Source organism: Brienomyrus brachyistius, chromosome 1, assembly GCF_023856365.1.
Source record: "Brienomyrus brachyistius isolate T26 chromosome 1, BBRACH_0.4, whole genome shotgun sequence".
Classification (NCBI taxonomy): Eukaryota; Metazoa; Chordata; class Actinopteri; order Osteoglossiformes; family Mormyridae; genus Brienomyrus; species Brienomyrus brachyistius.
In genome coordinates this window covers 49323403-49344021 of record NC_064533.1, presented here as the reverse complement: position 1 = coordinate 49344021, position 20619 = coordinate 49323403, and the positions used below count along the sequence as shown (strand labels likewise).

The 20619-nt window shown below is 41.6% G+C and overlaps 2 protein-coding genes across 3 annotated transcripts in view; one reads left to right on the top strand and one right to left on the bottom strand.

The window, feature by feature from the left end:
- Window positions 1-7404, top strand: part of lrp2a (low density lipoprotein receptor-related protein 2a) — a 62072-nt gene extending 54668 nt beyond the window's left edge. For both annotated transcript variants that reach the window (XM_048986116.1, XM_048986022.1), the window contains 13 exons: window positions 571-736; window positions 829-957; window positions 1945-2165; window positions 2265-2444; window positions 2569-2688; window positions 2837-2927; window positions 3022-3089; window positions 3469-3583; window positions 4173-4299; window positions 4931-5041; window positions 5160-5276; window positions 5704-5775; window positions 6009-7404. In XM_048986116.1, the coding sequence (XP_048842073.1) occupies window positions 571-736; window positions 829-957; window positions 1945-2165; window positions 2265-2444; window positions 2569-2688; window positions 2837-2927; window positions 3022-3089; window positions 3469-3583; window positions 4173-4299; window positions 4931-5041; window positions 5160-5276; window positions 5704-5775; window positions 6009-6179 (1688 nt within the window). In that variant the 3' untranslated portion in view covers window positions 6180-7404. The remainder of the gene's footprint in view (window positions 1-570; window positions 737-828; window positions 958-1944; window positions 2166-2264; window positions 2445-2568; window positions 2689-2836; window positions 2928-3021; window positions 3090-3468; window positions 3584-4172; window positions 4300-4930; window positions 5042-5159; window positions 5277-5703; window positions 5776-6008) is intronic.
- Window positions 7376-14399, bottom strand: rdh1 (retinol dehydrogenase 1). The gene is made up of 6 exons (XM_048986921.1): window positions 14176-14399; window positions 10917-10955; window positions 10356-10686; window positions 9736-9994; window positions 8907-9070; window positions 7376-8485 (listed from the first exon to the last, which is right to left on the bottom strand). Exons 1-6 carry the CDS (start codon window positions 14263-14265, stop codon window positions 8268-8270), a joined length of 1101 nt encoding a protein of 366 aa, XP_048842878.1. The 5' UTR covers window positions 14266-14399; the 3' UTR covers window positions 7376-8267.
- Window positions 14400-20619: the final 6220 nt, after the last annotated feature.

Sequence of the window (20619 nt, the reverse complement as noted above, 5' to 3'; positions counted from 1 at the left end):
GGTTTATCACGAGGCGTAGGAGGGGTTTATAATGTGGGTTAGGGTATCAGATTATGACAGTTATAAACCCCTCCCAAATCCAATTTAAAATGTTCTCCCACTAATTTCCACCAATGGCTACAAGTTCTTGTATTTGAACTAACATTGAAGTAACTATTTGGTTGAGCAGCATCCAGACTAGTTAGAATCTTATATACCTGGATTATGTCAGCCCCCTATAAAAGGAATGCTAGTTCTTTTCCAGACCCAATCCTTATTTTGGTTGTATTGCATTGTCGACAGACTGATCAATTGTCTGAGAATGTAAAATATTATGCTTAAAGCTTATTTCCTGATGAACAGATGTGAAAATGATACCTTATAATGCAATCACCTGACTCCTTTATAACTATCAGGTTCACAAATTCCATACAGTGTTAGATTTCGTTAATGAAAATAAATCAATAATCAGTGAATAAGGTAGTTAAACTTTGGGGTAGTAATATACAGATAAATGTTATCAGCTGTGGTTTTAGTTACCTTAGTACTGCGGGCAGCTACTGCATGCTGAGATGAGGGTTGTTTCCTCAGGTATCGTTTACTGGACAGTGCTGGGCCGAGGCTCCCAGTTTGGCGGCATCAAACGTGCCTACATGCCCACCTTCATGGACAATGGCAACAACCCCGTGAAGGAAGTCGACCTCAACCTGAGATACATCTCCAAGCCTGACAGCATCGCAGTCGACTGGATCGGCGGGTACCCCTGATGGCCTGCGGCACGGAGTCTTCCAGATTCGCCGTCGCGTTTGTTGTTCCGCACTCGCGTCACTGCCTCCGTTCACGTTGCAGACACATCTACTGGGCGGACTCGGGGACCAACAGGATTGAGGTGGCGAAGTTGGACGGCCGGTACAGGAAATGGCTGATCCACACTGATCTTGACCAGCCGGCTGCGATCGTAGTCAATCCAGCACTTGGGTGAGTACGTAGTCGAGGGAATTGGCAGGATTAACATAAAATACCTGTTGATATTAGAACAGCACCCCTCTTCAGAAGGTCACCGGTTCAAACCCAGCCTGAGCACATCTGCAGGTCCTTGAGCAAGGCCCTCAACCCCCCAGCTCCCTGGGCGCCCCAACAGGTGGCTGCCCTTCGCAGACAGTTTACTCTGCAAAGAGCAAGTTGATGGAGGCATAAAAAGACAATTTCTCCATGAGGATCACTAAAAGTATCAATTATTGTTATTATTATTATTATTATTATTATTAATTATCCTCAGGCGGTGCGTTTGAAGACATACCGCAGATAGCCGAGATCGTGGATAATAGTGAACCATCCACGGACCCCATATATCACATGATTTTCGTGCACTTACATATGGCAAAAGATTAATTACGCACCGTGAGACATTACCAACATTAGATACAGTAATGATAAAGTACATTATACAGTATTATACAGTGCTCTGCAATACTGTACTCTTGAATGAAAGGGATTCTGACATTTTAGCCTAATTCCTATGAGACAATTGAGCACGATCAATCAACTGATGGCAGAGCAATGAAAATCATACTTTTTATACCTCTCAAAGGACAAGAGATCAATGATAAAAAACATATTGTTACACAATTTATAGTTTCCTTTCCAGACTGTTGTAAATCAGAATAGGATAACAGAAACCGCAGTTACTGAAGACTTGGTAACTTTCAGGAGCATCATGCAAAAATGTGTGGAAGAAAACTGAAGAGGCAGAAAGTTGCATTTTAGTTTTTCAAACCAGACAAGTGGACATGATTTTATGCCCCCAGCCCCCCTGTTTCGCTGTGTTCTGCGGTCTATTCCAGCAAACCAGCATTAGATAAACAAATATGAAATACTCCAGGTGCTGCTTGTTGTTATTATATGCTGTTACTATTAGTTATTAGTATGGGTAATAAGTGTCAAGAACTGTTGTGTTTGGGACAGAATGATGTACTGGACAGACTGGGGAACTAAGCCCAAGATTGAGTCGGCCTGGATGGATGGGCAACATCGGCGGAACCTGGTGGAGGAGGACTTGGGCTGGCCCACTGGGCTGGCCGTCGACTACGTCAATGGGGACCGGATATACTGGTGCGACTCGAAGGAGAATACCATCGAGTCCATGAAGGCGGACGGCACAGATAGGAAGATTATAATATCAGGAGGTAATGGCTTAATGACATGATTCTGGAATGATCTGCTGTTCAAGTCCCCATATAATAGGTATTGACGTAGGTTTTCACCGTGATCCCATCTCCCTTCAGACATCGGTAACCCCTACAGCCTAGACGTCTTTGAGGGACACATCTACTGGACGACGAGAGAGCGGGGAGAGGTGTGGAAGACAAATAAATTTGGGAAGGGTGACAGAGTGAAAGTGTTGACCATCAACCCGTGGCTCACTCAAGTGCGTATCTACCAAGAGCACAGGCACAACCTCTCAGGTACAAAATGCTTCGAGGACCGATGACATCACCGCTGAGATCACAGTAGCAACTTCTAGTAGTACACTTCTCCACCTGCCGTATATTTCCAAGAATATGACAAGAACTATCTGCCCTCTATCAGTGCCTAACCCATGCAAGGATGTCTGCAGTCACCTGTGCTTGCTACGCCCAAGAGGCTACACCTGTGCATGTCCCCAAGGCTCCCTGCCCGTCAGCTTCAACCCCAGCGAGTGCGATGCAGGTAAACATTTCCTGTTAGATGGAGTAAGAGAGGTTACCTTTATTGTCGCAACCTCACATCTACCAGAGCAGGAATCACCACTTGCAGGGCCTGTTTTTTTCACCATGTTGGGGACAACTTTGGTGTAACTTTTCTCCCACCCCTACAGCTAAAGAGGTCCCGGTTTCAATGCCCGCTCCATGTCGATGTATGAACGGCGGGACATGCTACACTGAAGAGGATGGGCCCCCCAAGTGCAAGTGAGTCCAACAGTCGGTCCCAAGGATATCCATATGTCACAAACTATAAAGCATCCATAACTGTGAATGAATGGTTTCCCTTTTCAACAAACAGGTGTCTGTACGGCTATGCGGGCAGCTACTGTGAGATGGGGAAGTCCAGTGGGGCGCCTTCAGGGATAGGTATGAGTGCAAATCATAACTTTATCTTGTCCTTTGGTTATGTTACTCTGCGTAATAGCTACCTGCTAACATGTAAATAAAATGAATAAGCTACCATGAGTCCATGAAGTATGTTGAACTGTTGGTCCTGAACTTACATGTGCAAATCAGTTATTCATCCATCCATCCATCCATCCATCCATCTATCCATCGTTCTTTTAACCAGTTATGCAAGTCAGGGTGTTGGAGAGGTTTGTAACCTGAGTCATAAAGCCTGGGTACACCCTGGACAAGACGCCGGCACCCCCTGCAAATCCAGCTTTTTGTAAAGTCTAACAAATACATGTCGAATTTTAAGTAAAGTCTAACAAATACATGTCAATGTTCGTCCCCTTGCTAGTCGCTGTGCTCCTGGTAATAATCGTCATCTTGATCACTGGAGGCCTGGCTGTTGGGATCTTCATCAACTACAGACGTACTGGCTCTTTTATACCCTCCTTGCCCAAACTTCCCAGGTAAACTGCCCCCCCCCCATCCTGCCCGCGAGTCCATGCCCTTGGTGTTTTCTAATCCTACCCTAATAATGCTGCAGCTCATCTTACCGAAGATCCCTGTCTCCACCTGTTCCTGTGTTTATTTGGTGAAAAGAATGATTTTAAATGCTTCCATTAAAGGATTATGACACCGTGGTAAACCGAAGTACGATTTAATGAAATACTATGGATACTGTGGTTCCTCATTGTCCTTTAGGCTTCACCACTTTTAACAAGTCCCAAAACTGTATACCGTTCACATTCACATTTATTTGTCTTAAATTCTTGAGATGTTCAACCTACAAGTGAGGCAATTAATGCAAAACAGACATACATCTCTCACCATGAGCCAACTTAGATGCAAGTGCTGTTAGGCTGAGCTTCCACTGCTTGACCAGAAATAAGAGCAAGATCATTGTGAGGCAGAAATGCTCCGCGCACACATATCACGCAGGAGAGAAAGGGTAATAGACAGGTTCTTCAGCACTGTTCAGATCCTGTGGTTCTTACTGTGGGACTTGGGGTTCCACGGGGGATTATTTACCCAGTTTCACATAATTCTCACCGGCAGTCTGAGCAGCTTGGTCAAGTCCAGCGATGCCGGAAACGGCGTGACATTCCGCTCCGGCGATGACGTCACCATGGACCTGGACCCCCCAGCCGTGGCAGTCTCGGCCATTGACAGAGCCATGCAACTGGTAAGCAACCGTCCCGTGACTGTCCTGCTCCCTGCGGCATCAGCACTTTGACAACGGCCTGCAGTAAATTACCTCCGCACCCCTAGCTGACTTTAAAACACGTTTTAGCATTAACAGGAGTAATATATAAATGGTATTTCTCACCTCGAGAACCTTCATGCTGAATGTTAAACAGTCCAAACTCAAATTCCAGATTCTCTCACAATCAGTAACCTCATACCCTGCAGTCTTGCAGAGTCTGGCAGATTTTGACCGAGGAGTCAAAGGGTGCAGGTTTCACATGTGGCATCCAGACTCTCACTCGCCAAGCAGAAACCTTATGATCACCCTTCAGGAGGACAGACTATGCAAAATGCTGGATAAGACATGTTTAAAACGTGTATTTTTGGCTGGTCTACTTGCATATGCTTTACTTCACTGATTGATTGAATAAGTGAGTGAGTGACTGGGTGAGTAATGAATAATGAGGGTGAATAGTGAGAGATGGATGATTCTCCTCTGATTAGATGCAATGGTGTAGGAGGGAGTTTGATATTAGGAGGGTATGACTTAATATAAAGGCAAAGTGCTATTTATAAGGGGATGAATGAAGCCAAATTAAATATTGCTGACCTTCTCTGGTCTCCAACAGGATGAGAACTTCGCAGTGGGAGGGGGCAAGCAGCCTGTCACGTTCGAGAACCCGCTTTACTCCACAGCCGCTAACGCCACGGGCGACCCCGCCGTGATCCACGCCACGCAGGTACGTAATGCACCCTGCTTTCCATCTGACGCATTCACATGTCGAAGGCCATTCGGCGCCTTCAGTTAATAATCACTTGGGCACTGACTGAAACCGCCATGTTCTGCGGCACACGCAGGTCACCGTTAATGTGAGTGGGGACCCGGCGAAGAACAATTATGAGAACCCGACCTACTGCTTGGAGCAGCCTGCCGTCGCAGTGGAGACTCCATCGACCAGCACAGAATGTGTTCCTGTAGGGACAGTCAACCGAACCCTAACCCTACCTCACCCAGTCTAACGCATTAACTGAAGTTCCGCTACAGTCTACTCTAAGTGTATATAAATGTCCAGCTTCCATACGTACTCTCATGGTACACTTCACATATGTAAATACTGACGTTTTTGTTCTTTTGACACTTGACCTACCACGTGTGACCTTTCTGCTAATTTCAGTTTACGGTTATTTATGACTATCGTCTGTGTTTAATGTTTTATCCCTTTTATACTTAGGCTACTTTTTAAATGTCTTAGAATTAGGCAAAGAAGCATTTCACTACACATGGTACTGAACATGTCTGTGTATTTGGTTAAGTAAAACCTTGATTCGATTTGAAGATTGAAATCTTTGTTGGGTAGAATGTTAACAGAATTCGATAAGATTTTGTTTGTCTGTGTTGCAGGAATCCAGGTGGAGCTTATTTAAGAGGAAACTGAAACCTGGCACCACTTTCGAAAATCCTACATACTCAGAGGCAAGACAAGCCCATTACTCTCTATGTTATGAACCAACGGCTTTATTTTCTTTTACGCTAAAATCTCGTGGAAAGGCCTGCAGTCTCTGGTTCTGTTACTTACTCTTGGGTTGGCAAACGTTGTGGGGCTGTCGCCTCATTCGTATGTTTGTAAATGCGGAATATTTTCCCAAGATTATTTTGGAGGATTACTTGCTTGAACCTGACCTGGCGCTGCGTTCGTCCCTTTTTAGATGCAAGAGGAGCGTGTGGTGGAAAGCGGAGAGGGTGGCAGCTCCGAGCCGGTCTCACCCTTCGCCCCGCCCGTCAGAGCTCCGAAAAAGGAGCGAGCCAATGCATACGCGCCTACGGAGGACACCTTCGGAGACACAGCCACTCTGGTGAAGGAGGACAGTGATGTGTAATGCGCTCTGGTCACAAATTCCCAACCAAGGACACAGTCTCCTTTGCACAGAATCTATTTTTATATGCAGCCTGTGAACGAAACTAAGATTGTTTGGAAAATCGATGAAAGTTCCTATAGCCTGAACTGCAGAGGTCTCAGCTGACTATGCCATTTGTTTCTTATTCCAATTCTCATGTTGATTTTTTTATTACAATGTACTATATGTATATCTTTGCACTGAACTGGCTGATAGCAGTTATAAATATGCTGTATATTTGTAAATTTGTGAAAGATTATGTCAATAATATTCTCTGAAAATAACCTATTTTGGAATAGATGATCTTATTCATAGATATACGTGAACAGGATGTCACTTTTGACTGAAGTGCATTGCAGATATAAACATACAGATATTATTTAACAAAGGTCATACTTCAGACATGAACAGATGAACGCATGCATTTCATCCTGCATGTTTATATACCTCATTACTGGGCTGAAAACAAGACAAAAAAACAAAACAAAGATATTTTCATTGTTAGATTCTTGATTCTTATCATAGAAATTTCCTGAGGATAGATTAAGGGTGTTCCTGTCATTTCATATTGACCATGCACAGCCAAATATTTTAAAGTTCCTTTCCTTCCTCTTATATGCAATATTTTAAAATGCAATCATATCCGTTTTAGACTCCATTGAACAGTACTCTGAAGCCGTTTAAAGTAATCGTCTTCAAAAAATAATACAAGTTAAAGGATATTATTGAACTGTGATACTCAACTGTGTAGATATAATGAACCGAAAATTAAACATCCTCTTCAGATCAGCCAAAAGTATAGCTGGAGAGCCTGCATAAATAAGTAATAAAATCTTAGAAAGCTGAACAGGTAACTTTTATCTTGCAGAATGAACACATGTTTAATGATTTCATTAAAAAGTTACTTAGAACAAAACTTGAACATTTCATTTTCCTGTATGTTCAACTAAGCAAGAGTTTTATCCTTGTAGTTGCTATATTGTCGAAAGTAAGCAATTTACATGCTTTACTGTAGCCCATATTCAGACACAGCCCATGTATGTACACTGGATACTACAGCCTACCATGCTGCAATGGTCGTTTTTGTATATTAATGGCAAGAGTTTGTATGAAAAGTTAAAATGTCTTTGTAGGCAGAGACCAGGAACTGGAAGACACAATTATGCTGCTGAGAAAAATCTAATAAATTTCTTATTTTATCATTGAATCTCCTGAATGTTGCCCTGGTCTCAGGGTCTAGCACTGTTTGGCCAGTAGGGGGAGCTGGGAGCAATACTGGATTTATTTCCCAAAATATAATACAGCAGGTAGCTTAGCGTCAACCCCATTAAAGAAATGTTACTTGTTTATCAGGAAAAACTTACGATAACCATTGTTATGTGCTACACTTTATTGGGGATAACGTTAAACTGAGTTAAACATCTACACAATTAATCTAAGGGTGTGAAATGGTCACTCAAAATAGAATCGCTATTATTTCGTCTTTATGGAAGAGGAAACGTCACTTAAAATAAATAAATGAATAATAAATTCATTTATATAATAAATGAATGAATAATAGGTTAACTATGTATTTTTTAATTTCCTGATTTATTTATTTATAGATAAATATGTTAAGGAGGTGGGCAGCCCTAACACCATTCTAAATCACTATTGGTCAGACAGGTAAACCAGGCAGAAGCAATAGTAAGAGATTAACTAGTTGTCTTAACTTGTCTCTAGTCGCACAATGGCTTCCACAAGGTGCATTGGGAAGTAGCTGAACAGATTGAACACTAGGTGCCTCATACTTCAACAAATCTGGAAATAAATAAACGAGGACGTAAATACATACATCTTTGGCGTAAATAAAATTCTCAGATTTATTTATTTATCTATGGGAAGGATTTATTTATTTATACCCGCAATTAATTTATTTTATGCCGAAGATTATATATTTGTTTTTAATTCTCATTTTTATCCACTTTCATGAATGAAATCCGTGGAGGAAATACACGCATTAAGCTACAGCACGTTAAGACAAGAACACTTTTGAAGAACACTGATCAGCATAGCCAATGGGACCGTTGCTCATTTTCTGAAATGGGGTGAGAGGAGAATGTTCAAGGTGAAGCTTGTTATGGATGAAGGGAGGTAGGAGAGAGGAATCCATATGATCTTAGCATCCCAGCCAGCGGCGTAGCGTGTCCTGGGGTGTCGGGCTGTCAGGACATGCTCCATGCACCAAGTCACCTTGGAGAGATCTGTGCTGCATAGCATGTCCATGCGATAACGCTGTATTTGCAAATCTGGAGTGATGCAAACGTCACATGCTTGGCTCAGTAGTAAAAGGAAGTGTTGCGTCATACAAAATTCATCATTCTTAACTGCCGAAATTAATTTGGGGCAACGGTGCAATTTTGTTAATCCAAAGCACGTTAGTACTGCAAGTTTTCAAACACTAAAATTCTAACAATTAGTGATAGTGTTAAAGTTCATGTTTAGTCAGGAAAGGAGATCTACAGTGTATATATATGTCTGAAATTTTCAGCACTGTACAATAATAACAGAAAAATAACCTTTTAAATAGTTGCTGGGTGAAAGATACCAAGAAAAATATTTCCACCGTTCTCCATAACCTATTTGGACCAACTGTACCTCACTGGTCCAGTTTACAACTGAAAGAATTCTCAAGATAACGTCTATCACAAGGAAAGAGTGTTATCTCACATTTTTCCATAAAGCGGTCGCCATACGAAGACTTGACCTCTGCTGGTAGCTGGTTCCACATTCGCCAAAGATCTGCCTCAATCGCATCCATATCAGTTGCCCCCGTTTTAAAATAGCCAGGTTCAATGATGCTGACTTTCACCCCAAAAAACCGCATGTCCCTCCTGGGTATGAGAAATACATATATTGAAATATTGCATTAAAAGTAAAAAAATAATTGCGAGTATAAATATCAAAATGGACACTGAATATAATATATTAAAACTAGTTCCATTATAAGTGTACATAAAAGCTGAAACTTCCAAAGGAAATTTCTAGGAAATGGATATCATAGCATGGTATTAATTAGCTGTAGGTCTAATAATTCTTAAGGATGTAAATATTAAATTGACTATACAATTTCCATTTGTAGTTTCCGTAATCCCTGCAACAGATTAGTATCCCTTCCATGTTGTACCCCAGGCCACAAGCGTCTGCTCCATGAGACAGGCTCCACATCCCCCCCTTGTGGCCATGTACTGGATAAGCAGTTAATGGATGGGGCTTCCATAACACTTTATCCAGTATGGGGTTGCACTGAACCTGCAGCCTCTCCCAGGAACACAGGGAAGGAATATACAAAATCCAGGCTCACAGATACAGGAACAGGAATCAAAACCCCAGCCCTGGACGTTATGAGGCTGCAATATCCATCATGATACTGCGTTAATAAACAAAATGGGAAAGTATTTCACATTTATTTGAAATGTTTCCTTAGGTTGTAGAAGTAAGGTCATTAATTACAGCGTAACACACCATAAGAATGGTAAAGGGAAGGAAACTGACCCACCTCAGGTTGTCTGAGAAGGCCTCCACGCCCCATTTGGACACACTGTAGCCCCCCCCAACTATAGCCAGTCTCCCAAGGACACTAGACATGTTAACCACTCTGCCTCGGGCCTTCTTCACCAGCGGAAGGAGTTTGAGGGTGACCTCGATCAACCCTACGAGGTTCACATCCAGGACCTTTTTAAAGTCTTCCATCTGCATCCAGTCTGCAGTACCGATGGGTATGGACCTCCCAGCATTGTTCACCAAACCCCAAAGACCTGAATTAATTAGACAACCTACATTAATTACGTTCAAATATGTAATTAGCACAATTAAAGTAATGATTTCTTAACTTTGTATCTCACCCAGGCAACAGCTATAGATACCTTTGTAAATATACCTTTGTCTTGCAGAGTTACGGATTTGTTTAAAAACGCATCTAATAGGTGAAAGATAACTATGATCATTTTAAAACAACGTAGAGTTGTCAGTCTTTGAAATCTGTCTTATCTCTCACAGTGCCTGACTCTAACTGGCACCTCTATCTCTCACAGTGCCTGACTCTAACTGGCACCTCTATCTCTCACAGTGCCTGACTCTAACTGGCACCTCTATCTCTCACACTTCTACTTGCCTCACCTCTCTCCCCGACCTCGGCACGCACCAGCTCCACAGCCTTGTCAATGGAGGCGCTGTCTGTGACATTGAGCAGAATGGTCTTCAGTCTGGAGCTAGCGGAGGCCTGTAGATCCGACGAGCCCTTTTCCGTCAGGCATGCAGCGACCACGTTGTAACCTTTCCGATCGAGCTGCCGGGCGAGCAGATTGCCAAAGCCACTGTCGCAGCCGGTCACAAAGACATACTTATCCTCGATATTGTCAATTTTCAGAGAGTCCTTCATGTACCAGCCTAATGCGACCAAGGCTGCAGTAGCCAACAGACACGACAGAAGGGTGTTTGATGAGACTGCCTGTGTGGATAAAAGAATATCAACTGCATTGATGTATCAAGTTGCTACCATAGTCTGATCCCCTGTTAACGAATTTCTATAACTGGTAAGTCCGAAGACCCAGACAAAAGATATTCTGGAGAAATATGGCAAATATAGACTTAGTTACCAGGAGTTGACATTGACTCAATGACATCTATTAATTATTATTAATAACTGTGTATTAATAACTGTGTGTGGTTCTTCCTCACCTGCATAACTGCATGGTTAATGTTCTTCGCTTCAAGAATCTATAACATGAGAAATTATGTTGTGAAAATTGCAGCTGTGTCATTCAGTAAAAGGCAAAACCCCAGACCCAGAATAGAGACATTTTCTTTTATAACATAATGGTGAGACTCTATGTACAGCACATTGTAGGGTTATTTTTTTGTGCTTTTCTGTCTTTGAGGCGAAATAATTTTTGTTTAATAGAATAAACACCCGTTTACATGGACTATAATCCTAAAGCTTGGTTGCACAGATGTTCTCCACAAAGGTGTATAAGAAGAAACACCTTGGTTTCGGTATTTCGTAAGTATGTTTTTAGTTTTGTTAGTGAGTAAGACTGATATTTTCCGCACTCTGGTCTTTTTTGCTGATTTGCCCGTTATATAAAACCTATATCATTACAGAACAAACAAATATAGCATACAAATAACTCTAGGTACAAAAACATATGATATATAGTGATATATACAATATACTTACAGTATATGAACATGTATTAGAGCAGCATTTAGAATATGCAACATAAAACGTAGATGTCTTAAGATGTTTTATGTAATATACCATATACTAGGCAGATACGCAAAGAGTATAGAATATGTTTCTATACACACAATATCCATCCATCCATTTTCCAAACCGCTTATCCTACTGGGTCGCGGGGGGTCCGGAGCCTATCCCGGAAGCAATGGGCATGAGGCAGGGAACAACCCAGGATGGGGGGCCAGCCCATCGCAGGGCACACTCACACACCATTCACTCACACATACACACCTATGGGCAATTTAGTAACTCCAATCAGCCTCAGCATGTTTTTGGACTGTGGGGGGAAACTGGAGTACCCGGAGGAAACCCCACGACGACATGGGGAGAACATGCAAACTCTGCACACATGTGACTCAGGCGGAGACTCGGGTCCTAGAGGTGTGAGGCAACAGTGCTAACCACTGCACCACCATGCCGCCCCACACACAATATGTATTTGTGTAATAAGGCACAAGTGTTATGAGATGTAACATTGTTGGAGTGATTTATAAATGTATGGTGTCCAAGAAACACACCTCCAAGTGGGTTCACTCAGAAATCATTCTCAACTGCACTTAATCAATAAATCTATTAGTCAACGAATCAATCGTTGGAAGGTCCCTCTGATCGATGCATCTTGGCTCAGCCTAGGCGGTCTGACCTCTTGGTTTAGGATTTTGTGGTTTGGTTTCGCTTAATGTTTCACATTCTTCTTGTAGTTCTCCTAAGCCTGTTTTGAGTCACGCTAGGTCATCCAAAGCACTTGAATCCTGCTTAACCGTCTTGTCTGCATACCTCACCATCATGTCAACCCTGAGCTCCCGGAGGGGCAGAAGACAGGGCACCCTGGGTGTGCACAGTTAGGGGTGTGTCCGTCTGCTCTCAGGTTGGTGTCACGCTGTTACACTTCATTTTCCTTAAATTGTGGCTTGGATGCATGCCACAATGTACAATGCATTCTAAGGGTGATGTTTTTTTGGAATGATTTTAGTTTGGCACAACAATATCCTTTGAATAAATAATGCATGCATGAAAAAGCTAGTAAACCCTAAGCGATGGTCACAGAGCATGACCCATTAGTAACAAGGCAGTACTGACTATACCCGCTCAGACAGAAAATTCATTGGTCAGTTGCCCCAAGACAATAATCATTTTATTCATTCCTAGTTATGGATTAAAACTTCATGAACAATGAATCATTCACAATGCTTAGGGTGGCGTTGTAATGGAATACATTGTTTGGTATTGTCACTGGGGGGTGGGGGGGGGGTGGTAGTGGTGAAGTGTGGTGTGACTGTTATAAGTTGCCGAGGGAAAAGATCCGTCTTTGGGATATGCGATTGCAATGAAATATCCTACAAATGTACATACATGTGCTGTTTTGAATTCTTTTTGCAAACCAGTTCAGATTAAGTCTCTGGATTTGTGGATACCTATGCATTCAGTGAGATTAACATTCTTTAAGGAATCGTCACCGAAATAATTATATCGAGAAAGTGAAATACAATGCAAGGTTGTCTTTAACCTGGTCCTGTAACCTTTTACTAAAACACGCGCACTGCGCTACACGGAAGCAAAAACATGTATGGATTGTTTGTAATATGCCTATGAATTAAATTTACAACAGCCGCAATAAGAAGTAACCACTAGATGGCCAACGTGCACGTTAAAAACGTGATTTTCAGGGCGCAGACTCGTAGCCAGCTATGACGTCACCGAGGCCTGGACTTCGGTCATTTTTTTTTTCGGGGGAAAAAAATCGAAGCTATATACGACTGGATAAAAAAAAATCTGCGACCGAGAACTTCTCCTCCGAGTTGGGTGCCTTTAGTTAGACATGTTTATTGTCGTTGTGGGAGTTGCTAGCTCGCATCAGCACTTCCATTGACAGCATTTGAAATTTATGCTCGTTGGCAAGAGCAATGCGGCAGGCGTGCGTGTGAACTGGCAGGCAGCATACCAGCTGGAAAAACATTAAATCATCGCTGCTCCGTTATCTGTGAAAAAAACTTTATGAACAGTTATGTGGTACAGCAGGAGTAAAGGAAATATGTTAAATATCCTTAATCTGGCCATGATGAAGGCTATGATATTTCTTTACTCACATGCCTGGGCGCAACACACACACACACATATATATAATCTTTGTAGGGACTCGCCATTTCTCTGAGCATAAACCTAATCCCAACTATGACAACCTCAACCGTAAGTAACTAAAATTTTGGCTTTTAAATTATTTTTTTTTCAATTAACAGATTTTTTATTGAATTTCCCTTTGCAATGACCGAAAACAAACAAAAAAGTGTCCCCACAAGGTCAAAATAGCCAGATATTTGAATCACATTGCAGGGATGCACAAATCACAGTTTTGGTGTTTTGTGTGGAGGGTGTGGGTGCCAAAACAATTCAGTTGGTGTAACTTAAAATTAAAACCCCATGAAAAATAAAAAGTTTGTTGCAATAGCAACAGGTCTCTTTCTCTATGCTATCTACCCCAATATACATATTTTATATGTATAATTCTATACTTCACACCATTATAAACATCTTTAATACAGACACCAAATTGTACCTCAAAAAGTGCAAAAAAAATATGAAAAACAAATACATAATAGATCATTAAAATATTGTGCTAAAAATGTAAAGCCTTATTTAAAAACCATATTTAATGATATAATGTTTAAGGTTTGTATTATACAAGCTGCATGACAAACTTACCATTACGCACACACTGCTTCTCCTTTTTGATCTAAAGGGTGGGTTTACAGAATGGCCTGTTCTGGTTCTGCTATATTTCCCGGTTCCCATACCCAGATTACACCATCATTTCTGCTATTTTAACCGCCTCATTTAATAAACGTTCTGGCCATACAGACCGTAGTGAGTTTAGTTCTTGAATTCCTCATTCTGCCACCCTTACCATTCCTATTGCTTTCAACAAGAATTAAAACTACAAATGATATATGTTTTTTTTCTCTTATTTTACACTGACTTTCAGCACTAAACAGGACCGTTGTCGTGCTGATTTGGATAGGGGGAGTTCCCCAGGTGAATCTCATTTATATTCATGACCATAGCTTTTTGGACAATTGAACAGAAACATACTTAAGTAAAGGTTTTCTATTTATTAAACTAAAGGGAATTTGTGAATGACTTCAATACAGTTACATACAATGGTGATTACAAAATTTGCTGGATATTGACTAGTCTGTGATTTTTGACATTATTCCACCATGTTGTGAAAATCAGTGTTTCATAATAGCAATTGATACTGTTATTGGTCCCTGTGGGGAAATTGTCTTTTTACACCTCCCTCAACTTGCTACTTGCTCTTTTTTTGTAGAGTAAGTTGTCTGTGAAGGGCAGCCACCTGTTGGGGCACCCAGGGAGCTGGGGGTTAAGGGCCTTGCTCAAGGACCTGCAGATGTGGCAAGGTTGGGTTTTAATTGCTGATTTTCTTGATTATAAGCACACAGGCTTAGCCCACTGAGCCATACACTGCCCCCCAAAATGTACTTTTTGTAAGATATACTTTTCTAAAAAAAGAAACATAACATCTTGCAAAATACTACAGGGTGGGCCATTTATATGGATACACCTTAATAAAATGGGAATGGTTGGTGATATTAACTTCCTGTTTGTGGCACATTAGTATATGTGAGGGGGAAAACTTTTCCAGATGGGTGGTGACCATGGTGGCCATTTTGAAGTCGGCCATTTTGGATCCAACTTTTGTTTTTTCAATAGGAAGAGGGTTATGTGACACATCAAACTTATTGGGAATTTCACAAGAAAAACAATGGTGTGCTTGGTTTTAACATAAAGACATGGTGTTACTTTATTTTCACATGGTGTTATTTTGTTTTTGCATGGTGTTATTTTTTTACTTCCATCAATTCAATCATTTGCCAGGTATTTATTTAATGTAAAACCTCCCAACTACCGCCTTTGCCAAATAGTTTTTAAATAAATAGTGCAGGCTGGAATGCATGCCGGTCTCAAACATCCAGTTATGTGTGCACGCGTGATAGAGGGTCCCGTACGGTGTCTTGCCTGCCTGGTGCCCAGGTAGGAGACCTTCCAGATCGTGTGGATAAGCTTTTGGCCCCAGCTGGGGTGGATCCAGTTGTCGTGGTGCATGTTGGCACCAATGACATAGGCAAGGGTAGAAGGGCTGTTCTGCAGGATAAATTTATAGAAGTCGCCAATAAGCTTAGAAGCAGAACGTCCACGGTGGTATTCTCTGAAATACTCCCCGTGCCACGTGCAAGTCAGGCTAAGTTCATAGTCATATTGTAAGTGGGCACCGTAATAGGCCTACCCTTTGTTATCTGTATTTAAACGCCAGGAGTATTAGGAATAAATTTCATGATTTAGAGGCTTTTATCTCATCGGACTCTTATGATATTATAGGAATAACTGAAACGTGGTTGAGTGAAAAGGATGGACAAGAATATAATATGGATGTTTACACGTTGTTCCGTAAGGATCGTATAGGAAAAAAGGGAGGTGGTGTTGCAGTATATGTAAAGGAAAACTTGCAGGCAAGGGAACTTACTGATATAAATAAAACTACGGAAGCAATATGGGTAAAATTAGATGCTAAAAACTCAAATAGCCTAATTGTCGGTGTTTGTTACAGAACACCTAATATAGCTGCTGAGGAAAGCAGATTGTTATACAGTGATATTAGGACGATGAGCAATAAAAACGATGCGGTAGTTATGGGTGATTTTAATCTACCAGGAATGCAGTGGGACATTGTCACTGGCTCTTCAGAAAATGAACTGGAGATGGTGGAATTAGTACAGGATTGTTTTTTTTACTCAGTTTGTTAACACCCCTACCAGGGGAGATGCCATTCTTGATCTTGTTCTCTCTAATAACCAGGACAGGATTGGTAAATTAGACGTTTTAGAACCACTTGACAGTAGCGATCATAACATGGTCAAATTTGAGGTTAAGTTTAGTGTTCGAAGAGCTAAGTCCAAATCAAAAATATATAATGTTAGGAAGGCTGACTTTAAGTGTATGAGACTAAAACTAGAAACTGTGAACTGGATGGAGTTAAATAACAAAACTGTTGAAGAGGCCTGGGAATTTTTTAAAAGCACATTATTGCAAGTGCAAGAGGACTTCATACCTGTTTCCAGCAAGAATAAATCTAGGAAATTGCAACCTAGGTGGTTTACTAGGGAAATAAAGTATAAAGTAAGGAGGAAAAGGGGCTTTGTTCCAGCAATGGAAAATAACTGATGATGACAGAATTAAGCAGGAATATCTAAGTCTACAGGCTGAGTTAAAAAATATTAGATGAGCTAAAAGAAATGTCGAAAGGATGGTTGCATTGGAAGCTAAGGATGACGTTAAAAGTTTCTTCCAGTATTTTAACTCTAAAAGAGCTCTAAAACCTGAAATTACTAATCTGCAGGATAGTAAGGGTCTTATAATAGTAAACGACATTGATATAGTAAATGAGTTCAATGATAGTTTTGCACGGGTATTCACTGTTGAGGACCTTAGTAATTTACCAGTTATTACCTATCCAGCATCGTCTATAGCGAATATATATATAACTGAATCAGGTGTTTTGCAAAGCCTAGCTAAGCTCAAAATAAATAAATCACAGGCCCCTGATGGCATCTTACCTATAGTGTTAAAAGAGATGAGGGATATTATTTGCCGACCCTTAACTTTACTGTTTCAAAAATCCTTATCTGAAGGTGTGGTACCTTCTGATTGGAAGCACGCCTTCATAACGCCCATTTTCAAAAAAGGGGATAGAAATAATTTGTCTAACTATAGGCCAATCAGTCTAACTTGTATAACTGGTAAAGTTATGGAGGCTATAATCAAAGAGAAAATGGTAGATTACCTGGACTCCAATAACATTTTGCGGGATAGCCAGCATGGATTTAGGAGAGGTAGATCCTGTTTAACAAATCTGTTGGAGTTTTTTGAGGAAGCTACTCGGGAAGTTGATGATAAGAAGGCCTATGATGTCATCTACTTAGATTTCCAAAAGGCTTTTGATGTTGTCCCCCACAAGAGGCTCCTACTTAAACTCAAAGCGACAGGTATTTTAGGTACCATAGCGACCTGGATTGATAACTGGTTAACAGATAGGAAACAGCGAGTAGTTATAAGAGGCACAATGTCACAGTGGGCCTGCGTTCATAGTGGGGTACCGCAGGGTTCGATTTTAGGACCACTATTGTTCCTAATTTACATAAATGATATGGATACCAATATATACAGTAAACTGGTGAAATTTGCAGATGACACCAAGGTGGGTGGTGTAGCAGATACTGAATTAGCGGCTCAGCAGCTACAGCGGGATCTTGATTTAATTAGTGACTGGGCCGATACCTGGCAGATGAAATTTAACGTCGATAAATGTAAGGTACTCCATCTAGGGAGCAGAAATATAAAGTACAGGTATTTCATGGGTGTCACTGAAATAAAGGTAGCTGATCATGAGAAATACCTTGGTGTGTATGTTGATGCTTCCATGTCCCATTCTCGCCAGTGTGGGGAAGCAATAAAAAAGGCCAATAGGATGTTGGGGTATATCTCCAGGTGTGTGGAGTTTAAGTCAAGGGAGGTAATGCTAAGATTATACAATTCCTTGGTGAGACCTCACCTAGAATATTGTGTGCAGGTTTGGTCACCATATCTTAAAAAGGACATTGTGGCCTTAGAAAAGGTGCAGCGTAGGGCCACAAAAATGATTCCTGGTCTTAGAGGAATGTCATACGAGGAACAGTTACTTGAGCTAAATCTGTTCAGTCTCAAGCAAAGGAGACTGAGGGGGGACATGATCCAGGTATATAAGATTCTAACAGGTTTGGATGCTGTTCAACCAAATAGTTACTTCAGCATTAGTTTAAATACACGAACTAGTGCAAGCTGAATCCTTGGGTTCCTTTAAATCAGAGCTAGATAAGATTTTAACGACTCTGAGCTATTAGTTTAGTTCTCCCCAAGCGAGCTTGATGGGCAGAATGGCCTCCTCTCGTTTGTATAGTTCTTATATTTTGTATAGTTCTGTCTATTAGATATCCAGTGCTGGATGGCAAAAAATTTCCTTATGTTAAACACAGAAAAAACAGAAGTTCTGGTAATTGGTCCCAAGGCTGCTAGAAATAAGTTCCACCACCTCAACGTTGGTAACCTTCCTACACAACCTAACATGGTAGTTAGAAATCTTGGCGTTCTTGTCGATTCAGATCTATGCTTTGATGCTCACATAAGAAGTATTACTAGAACTGCATTTTATCATCTACGGAACATAGCCAAGCTTCGTAAGATGCTCTCACTTAATGATGCAGAAAAACTAATACATGCCTTCGTAAGTTCCAGACTGGATTACTGTAATGCCCTCCTATCGGGTTGCCCGTCTGGATCCTTGCATAAACTTCAGATGGTACAGAATGCTGCAGCCAGAGTTCTAACAAACACTAAAAAATTTGATCATATTACACCGGTCTTATCCTCTCTTCATTGGCTGCCAGTTAAGTCTCGAATTGACTATAAAATACTGCTATTAACTTATAAAGCACTAAATGGCCTTGCACCAGAATACCTTAGTGAACTGCTGACCACATACAACCCTCCACGCTTGCTTCGCTCTCAAGCCATGGGATATCTGTTAGTGCCTAGGGTAGAAAGAGCTACGGCAGGCTGCAGAGCTTTCTCCTACAAAGCTCCTCAGCTGTGGAATGGTCTTCCACCGGATGTGCGGGTTTCAGGTTCACTCTCAATATTCAAGTCCAGACTAAAAACACACCTGTTTAGTTTAGCGTATAGGGACACTAGTTCTAGCCCTAGCTAACTCTTCACTCCCAGTCAGACCTGTAGTGTGAGGTGTAGAGCTGGGTGGGGATCGGTGCCATTGGCTTTGGATGAACTGGATTGTCAGTGCTGTCACTCTAGCTTTGCAATCTCTTGTGGAACTGGAGTGCTGACATTTCAGGGACTCCCCATGCCGGCATTCCCACTTGCCTCTCCCTCCTACTGATGCTGCCATAGCCATATCTGCCGGAGCTTGCAGATTGCACTTCATATTGTACTCACCTAGCTTTTAGCACTGCCAATAGCCTCCTCTACTATGCCTAATTGTACATTTTATTTCCCCTACTCCTCCTGGGGGGTGATGCCTGGAGACCTCAATCTATCAAGATATCCAGCACACCCGACCACCACCAGTGACGTCCCTGCATCCAGCTCGCCGTTCTGATCTTCCATGTATGACCCGCTGCCTTACCTCTGGTTGCCTGGCAATTGGAAGAAGACTCGGCTTCGGCATTGGCTTATCTTCCTTGCTCTCCTCTCTCTATTTGACTATCCCTGCCGGCCCCTGGAGGATGGGCTTCCCCTTTGAGTCTGGTCCCTCTCAAGGTTTCTTCCTTCTAGGGAGTTTTTCCTTGCCACTGTCGCCTATGGCTTACTCACTGGGGGCTTTGGGTGAGGATACTGTAAAGCGCTTTGAGACAATGTAATGTTGTGATAATGCGCTATATAAAAATAAATTTGTTGTTGTTGTTATGTTCTTATCCGTGGCACCAAGACTGTGGAACAGCCTGCCTTATGTTCTGTGCGCAGCTGAGTCTGTTGATTCTTTTCAAAAACAACTGAAAATATTTCTTTTTAAACAGGCATTAATCAGCGCTGAGTAGTTCCTGTTTGTTTATTTTTATTGGTAATGCCTGTGTTTTGTTCATTTTGTATTGGATTGTCGTTCAGCGCTCTCTGACCTTTGTCTGCTATATAAATGAACAACTACTAGATTGATCAGTGTTGAGACACAACAGCACATGGTGTACAACAATGAAATGTATTATTTGCCCTGAACCCATAGGTTCAAAGGGTTGTATATCCAACCTAAGCAGACTTTTAAGACAGCACAGGATTGATCTGAAAGAGTGCACAGTGTTTGATGCCTTGCGGTCTCTGGGCCCAAATGAACCATCTTCAGCCAGTGGCAACACTAGCTCCTCACCAGCAGGGACAACCAGCCATGGGACACCATTCTCATTTGCATTAAGGGGAAAGGTGACCAAAGAAAAAACTGAGATTCACAGACTGGTAACCGGGTTTGGTTTGGTTTGGCTTGGTTGCGGGCAGCGGGCAGGTGTTGTGAAAATCACTGAATCCACTTTA